The sequence below is a fragment of the Eutrigla gurnardus genome (genome assembly GCF_963514095.1).
Source record: "Eutrigla gurnardus genome assembly, chromosome: 1".
Taxonomy (NCBI): Eukaryota; Metazoa; Chordata; class Actinopteri; order Perciformes; family Triglidae; genus Eutrigla; species Eutrigla gurnardus.
In genome coordinates this window covers 3,015,823-3,023,635 of record NC_139915.1, presented here as the reverse complement: position 1 = coordinate 3,023,635, position 7,813 = coordinate 3,015,823, and the positions used below count along the sequence as shown (strand labels likewise).

Genomic DNA, 7,813 nt, shown 5'->3' with positions numbered 1-7,813 from the left:
AGTAAGTAAGTAATATGTTTTATTCCCAAATCAAATCTACACTGTAACCCCTCTGACCACAGCAACCCATGTCCTTTTCCCAAAAGTGTTTTGTTTACTATTTACTGGGCTTTTCAATACACATTTCTCAAAGTTAAGTTAAGTTATTCTTCTTTTCACTCCTTTCCGGACTATAAAGAAGAAAACTAAATTGTTGGACATTTAAATGTTGCTTTATTATTTTCGTTGCTCTGCAAATGTTGCTTGGAATGTCTAATTGTTTGAATATTTAGATTTTTGTTGCTGTTTTCTATTCCTATTTTATGTCTTTACTTGTTCGGAACAAATAAACAAACACAAAACAAAAAGTGCTGTATTGCAGGCTCTACATCCGAATCCTAGATCTGTGCTCGCTGATCGATTACTCGGGTCTGACCAATGCCGTCAGTTCACAAACATTTGCTTGCAGTTGCGGCTAGAGAAAAAGGGACATGTTAGAAGCTGGCTGGGCCGCGGAGCAGCACGTCTAGACAGGGCAACAGCCCCCTTCAGAGATGGGCCACTTCGCCCGAAAAGGAAGAAGACGCATGTGAACAGTGTCGCTACGACCCGGTCCCGGTGCGGTGTTCACGGACGCTCGTACGCAAGAGTTATTTAATGTTTAAAATGTGGGAGATGGTGGCGTTGCCGAGAGCGAGCTCTCCCTTCCTGTCGTCTAGGACAAGATGGCAGCAATGCAGGCGAACTGTGCGTGGTGTGGACTTATAAGTCCATAACATGTTCAGAGAAGCCCTGGATTATACTTACACTGACTCTATGTGAAGGTGAGTGTCGCAGACCAGGCTGTCCGTGGTGATATCTGTTTAGCGTGACCTTTTGAAACGATAGTTTTAACGTGACGTAATACAAAGTCATAACTTGGCTACAAACTTAGCTAGCGAGCTTTCCGCTGTGTACGCTTTCCGTTCAACGCGATGCAGCTAGCTCTGACAACCGGGGACGTTTGTGCATTCATGTTGTGTTTTAGTATTTCTCCTGCCAAAGATGTAATGGTTACGGTAGTGGGAATAATTTACGTGACTCTGTTGTGTCTCGTTAGTTCAGCGTTGTCACGGCGACAGGTTGCTTTCTACGTAGTTTGGCGTTAGCTGTTGGATAATTAACGGTCGTTTCGTTAGACTAAACTTAAAGTAGATTCGTCAACAGCGCATCGATATGAGTGACTTAACGTGTGTTGCTTTAAGGTTATTCATATTTTATTGTTGACTTAGCGAAACGTAGCAAGGTGTTAACACTCAACCATAATCATAATTTAACAAAAACAGGTAGAGCCGTACATTTCCACACATGCTGGACTCCGCGACCATTGGTCTAGTAATGCCACCTGTTACTGAACTGACGTCACAATGTAAGAATTGACGTGTAAACTCTGTTATTTGATCGCCATTAACTTTAGCAGTCCAACCTGCGCACCGACGTTAATTAGCTAATGCTGGGTCAGCTGGTTCTCTTGTTCCTACACGGTGAACAACAACTTGTTTACTAATTTATTAAACCAAGACAGCCAAAACAAACAAACCCCCTTCCACCACCTGCCATCCCAGTGAAAAGAGGTATTATCCTTTCCAACTGGAATTCATGCCAAATTAATATTACTAAACATGGCTGTAATACTCCTTATATTATTCGTGAAGGTACAGTGCATGTGGTAGTTTCGTGTTACAGATATAGGGTGTATATATATATATATATATATATATATATAGGATCCTGTATGAGAGTGGAGATCACAACCACCAGCCACCAGAAACAACCAGACGTTGTGTGGCAGGGAACCATCCACTTCCTGGTCGGTGAAACTAGAATGAGAAGACTTACTGCGAGGCCTGTGGAGCTCATTGTGAATGTATGTCTGGCCTGTATGATAGTGGGACTCCTTATTTTGTTGTTGCACTGAAACAAAGGAATACTTTATTGTGGATATTTGTTTTGTTTGGCTTATGCAGCAGACATGCTTCTCAGTTTGGTCTAACAACATATGATGGTGACGCTGTATTGCAGTGCAGCTGCCTCCTCTTTGTGTGATCCCCCCCTCTGCTTAGATGCTATCTGTCTGCTGCATGTGTCACATTCCCCAGCTCATCATCAGCAGGGCCACAAAAGCAAGGTTGTTGGTGGTAATATGACCATGTTAGAAGACGGGAGCAGCACACGCGGCCAGTAAATAAGTGTAAACAGTGTTTTCCCCTTCAGTAATTGCTGTTAGTTGGTAATGTTGGTTGTTAACGGGAGTGTGGAGGAAATACGATTTGGGAACATGTTGTCACGTGACGTCATGCCCCACTAATGGGCTAGCTGGTAATTGTATTGTGGTCAATTTAAAGACGGGTTTCCGAGTGATGTCATCTTGAGATGTCTGCACAGTAAACAAAACGGAATAATTGCTAATAATAATAATAATATATTGGAAGAGCACTATGAAGTGATGTTGTTTGTAATTTGTGTGGAGGAAAAGTATCTGGTTTAGGTAAAGGACCCGCTCTGCTACTGTGTCATGGTTGGTTTAATGATGTGTAACAGCTGTTAATACATGATTAATACAGGTGAAATAAAGGTTGCTTTGAATGCAAAATGCATTCATTTGTGTACATTTGCCTAGTGAGACTTAATTGACATATTTTTGACACTTGAAATTAGTTTTTCCACTGGCCATCTGGCATTCATCTAGGATCTTGCATATTTTCCTGACGGAAAGTAATGACCAGTATCAGGGGTGTTGAGGCCTCTGCCTTCTTAATCTCTGCGTAATCTATATTTCTGTTTATAGAAGGTAGTGACGGGTCATGTGATTTACGTATATTCACTAAAGAGTGTGCCATGATGGGTGTGATATTAGAGTATTAGAGGAGAGATAAATATTTGTGAGCACTTATGAACCAGCATTCACTATTCTTTCAGTATAATGAGCTGCGATGTGTACTGCCTGTACAGGAAGGACACTTCAAAATGATAGTGATAAGTTCACAGTGGAATTACCATGTGGTCACATTTAGAAAAAAGAGAGCCTTTTTTTTAATCTATGGCAGATCATATTCACGAGAAAAGGCAAAGCCCCACAGAGTGTATAGTGAGCTTGTGGCCCTGTGAGTTAAGGCACCAAACCCTGTTTAACAATGAAGGGATACAGCAGAAAGCGAAGAGGGACTAGAGTAGGTTCTTTCACTGGTACCATTATCTGACCAGTAGCAAAGAAGACCTCATTGTATTGTGACCAAAATAAATTAGCTTTATTCAGAGTGAGAGGGAAAGGGGGAGAGATAGATGGGGATGACATCGCAGAAATGGCTGCCGGTCAGACTCGGACCCGGGGCTGCTTCAGCGAGGATGCAGCCTCGGTATGTGGGGCGCCAACTGCCACCCTGGCACCCCAAGATTAGCACCTTCCAGGCAGGGAGCTGAAGGGGCAACAAGCCGCCCAGCTGCAACAACAGTCATACAAAGAATGTGGAGCCTTAGCTATTCACCTGCCATGACATGATTGCATGACACACAGGCGACTCAGTGGAAAACACTGGTGAAATACACTTTGGTGTATGGGGGGGGGGAAAAAGACCAAGGGCAACCCACCATCAGTGAGACACATGGAGTTGACGTGGCAGACTGATGTTTAAATGTAGAGAGCCACACGATGGGCCCTGTGTGTGAGTGTGAAAAGCATCGCACCCTCCACCATCATTGTGAACTATCAAATTAAAGTAGTTTTGTATTTTACGTTTGCATTGTGTGTCCTATATGTTTCAGTAACGGTTATAATTGATTAAATGAGTGACCCAGACAGCAAAAAAAATCAAGTCTTTTTAAAGCAGTCCTAGAAACTTCTGAAACCAGCCTAATCAAATTGTTCTCAGGAATAATATAAGCTGGCAGGAAATAAAGAGGGATCCAAGTTGTCTAGCAATGCAATTGCATTGCCAAATTGTTGCCTCCTTTGAGAGTAGTTTGAAACAGCTTAAATGTGTTTATATGAGTTTATAGATCAAAACAGCAGACGTGGAACTACTGTAATGGTCTGTGCATTGTCATCTGCCTCAGTGTCTTTGAAAAAAAAATGTAATTTAGGAAATCCTCAAATTATACCCACAGCGGCTGTAATGAAAACTAGAGGGAGGGTTCCTAAATTACAGGCAACAAACCATAAACATTGGTTTTCTCATACAGTCTTCTGCAGCTATTCTCGACAACTGTAGCAGTGTTCGTGGACCTCAGGTCGCCACCTAGTGGACCGTGGATGTAATATAAGATAAGATAAGATAATGCATCAAGAGGCAAAACAATAAATATAATGAATAAGTAACAGTGAAGATATAATAAATAAGTAAATAACACTAAGAAACTAAATATAATATAGCACTAACGCTGCCGTTTTTTGGGGGTGTGTAGTTAATGTAGTTGTTTTTATATCTTAATTTGCTCAATAATTCACATGAATACTGTTTTTTTCACATTAAAAAATAAGTAATTCAAACAAAGCATCATTTTAACGACCAGTTACATTTGAACAAGTCATGACCCATCATCAGGTAGAGATGCATCTGTTTTTGACAATGTTAGCTAGTTTACGTTCCCTCAGATGCAATGACAAAAATGGATTCGTCGAGAGAACCCTGCACCACTAGGCGTATGGTGAGACAATATGACCCTGAATACATTAAATTCATAATGGCAGGCAGTGATGCGTGGGGGTAAGCGGAATATTTATTTGGTGTTTTTTCATGTATTTGGGAAGGTGGTCCTCTGAATTTCTTCTAATCAGAGGTTTTAAATGATGATGCTCCAGTGAACACCATGACAAATCCTTTAGCTGTATGGGATCGAATAAAAATGTTTGCGTCACTGAAGTGGGCTTCTAGACAGGACAGTCGGGACAAGTATTTGGGGGTGTGCCACCGTTGGCTAATTTTAATTTCCCTGTGGAGCTCATCCAATTTTGATTTCATTGACAACCAAATTGTTGCCCCTTTGAGCCCTGCTTGGGATAATTTGAGAAATTGTTTTGGAAGAGAGAAGATGGTAAACAGTGTCACCAAACAGCAAGATGCGGTGTTATAGTACAAAGAGCTATCAAGGAAATAGATTGACCTTATCTTGCTTCTCAGAATAGAGTCAAAGGGATGGCTCGCAGCGTTAGTGTTATCACAACACAAGGGGTATTTATTTAAGGAGACTCTACAGGGGCACTAACAACCCCAACCTGACTCGCTTGTGTTGTCCTTTTTGGAAACATTTTTAGAAACGTGTGGGTATTAAAACATTGTTTCACTTTCATCCGAATAGATTTTTATGAAGGTAGACATTGTTCTGTAAATGTGCTGTTGATTAAAGTACAGAAAGCCTTGGGTCCAAGCTGCTAGTATCTCAGTGAAGTTGTCCTGGTAGGAAAGTAGGTCACAGGCTCCAGTATGGTTACGGTGTCTGATGGGGTCACTGTGCCAGTTTTGAATGCGAATATTAAAGATGATCAGGATCATAAAACTTCTTTTACTGATTTACTCTTTTTCGTTTACACATAATTGAGTTTCAGAATATTTAATCAAGATGTGATGTCTCCGTGAGCATTGATTGCTTTATCCTTCTTCAAACACAAACACAAACACACACACAATGTGGGAAGAGGAGAAAAATATATCATGTTTTCGGTAATTGGAAACGTGGGCCTGATGATGCTTTGTTTTACTTTATTTATATTTGTTTGTCTCTTACCCTCTCTCCCTCTCTATTGGTTGCCTAGAAACCTGCAGTAGGATGCATGGAAATGGCAGGAAAAGGTCAGGCAAACCTTTTGAGAAGTTAGTCATCCACTGTGTGGAGGTGTTAGTGGGCTTGCAGGGGATAGCAAGCACTCCACTACAACATGTTATCTTGCTCTTATCCATTTGATGCATGCAGTTGGGGTGATGGGTGTTAGGGGGGCCCCTCCCCGTCCTGAATAAAGACGGCAAAGCACACTGGGTAATCTGGTCGTTCTTTGGATTTTCATCTGTTGCACAATATGTTGTTCAGTATTTAAGTAAATGATGAGTGTGCTAACTCTGGCTTCCTCCCACATTCCAAAGACATGCAGGGTGGTAAATGGATGACTGAGTGTGAATGGCTGTCTGTTGGATGTGTTAGCCCTGTGATAGTCTGCCGATCTGTCCCTGTCTTTGCCTAATGTAAGCTGGGATTGGCTCTAGACCCCCAGCGACCCTGAGTAGGATAAGAGGTTACAGATGATGGGTGGATGAGTGTGCTATGTGACATATGGTTTCCACATTTCTTCACTATGACTTATTAAAACTGGCCTTGCTAAAATGGATCCAAACTAATAACCTGTTGCTTTTTTTTTCTCTTTCTCCGCAGGTATGGCCTCACAAGTCTTGGTCTACCCACCACACATTTATCAAACCCAGACAAGTGCCTTTAGCAGTGTGAAGAAACTCAAAGTTGAGCCCAGCAGCTGTGTGTACCATGAGAGGGCACACCCGCGGACTTATCTGAACAGCAGAACCCTTGGCATTGTACACCCAATAAAACAAGCCCACTTGTTTGTGAAGCGAGACTTGGCAGTGGGCGGGAAATTGCGTGGACAAGATTACCCAGTGCAGACGGTGGTGGTGCGTGGTGTACAGAGACAACAAGCTGGTAAAAGAGGAGGAGGGGGAGGAGGAGGAGGAGGAGGCCCATCTGCAGCCCAGCAGCGACAGCACACAGGGGTTGTCCACTTGCAGGGCAAGGAGCAGCAGCAGACGGACACAGCAAGTGGTGGCAGCAGTGGAGCGACAGGGGCAGGGGGAGGGGGAAGGGGAGAGGGCTGCGGTGGAGGTGGCGAGGGACTTGGAGAGGAGGAGGGTGACGGAGAAGAGAACTGTGGAGGTTTGAACTCAGCCGACAGCTCTCAGCGATGTGGGCTGAAACGTAAAAGTGAGGAGCTGGATAACCGAGGGAGCACCATGCAGATTGTGGAGGAATTGTCAGTGATGCCTGCCATGATGCAAACAACGAATGTGGGGAATGCAACAATGACTGCACCGGCGGCCGTGGGTGCTGGAGGGGGGCCCTCGAAACAGGGCGTAGGGGCGGGAGGAGGGGATGGGGACTATCAGGTAGTACAGCATGAAGTACTGTGTTCCATGAAGAATACTTATGAAGTGCTGGATTTCCTAGGACGTGGCACATTTGGCCAGGTTGTAAAGTGCTGGAAGAGGGGCACGGGCGAGGTGGTGGCCGTAAAGATCCTGAAGAACCACCCTTCATATGCACGGCAGGGTCAAATCGAAGTTGGCATCCTTGCTCGTCTGAGTGGGGAGAATGCAGAGGAGCACAACCTGGTGCGGGCCTTTGAATGCTTCCAGCACCGCAGCCACACCTGCCTGGTGTTTGAGATGCTTGAGCAGAATCTGTACGATTTCCTGAAGCAGAACAAGTTCAGTCCGCTGCCCCTGAAGGTGATCAGACCTGTGCTACAGCAGGTCGCTACGGCTCTGAAAAAGCTGAGGAGCATGGGTTTGATTCATGCAGACCTCAAGCCGGAGAACATCATGCTGGTAGACCCAGTGAGACAACCCTACAGGGTGAAGGTGATAGACTTTGGCTCAGCCAGTCATGTGTCCAAAGCAGTGTGCTCCACGTACCTCCAGTCTCGGTACTATAGGTGAGTACAAAAAAAGGCAGTCAAATATATATAAAATATGTATAAAAACAGCCAGTTTTCAAGTTCATTGTTCATTCATCTATTGGTTCTGTTGGTGTCTGGACTGTCATAGTGGGGTTAATACATTCCTCTAGCAAAATAAGG

The 7,813-nt window shown here is 43.7% G+C and overlaps 1 protein-coding gene across 2 annotated transcripts in view; it reads left to right on the top strand.

Annotated features, from left to right (window-relative positions):
- Nucleotides 1–471: 471 nt before the first annotated feature.
- hipk3b (homeodomain interacting protein kinase 3b) overlaps nt 472–7,813 on the top strand; it is a 36,015-nt gene continuing 28,673 nt past the window's right edge. For both annotated transcript variants that reach the window (XM_084015099.1, XM_084015098.1), the window contains exons 1-2: nt 472–803; nt 6,379–7,669. In XM_084015099.1, the coding sequence (XP_083871225.1) occupies nt 6,381–7,669 (1,289 nt within the window). In that variant the 5' untranslated portion in view covers nt 472–803; nt 6,379–6,380. The remainder of the gene's footprint in view (nt 804–6,378; nt 7,670–7,813) is intronic.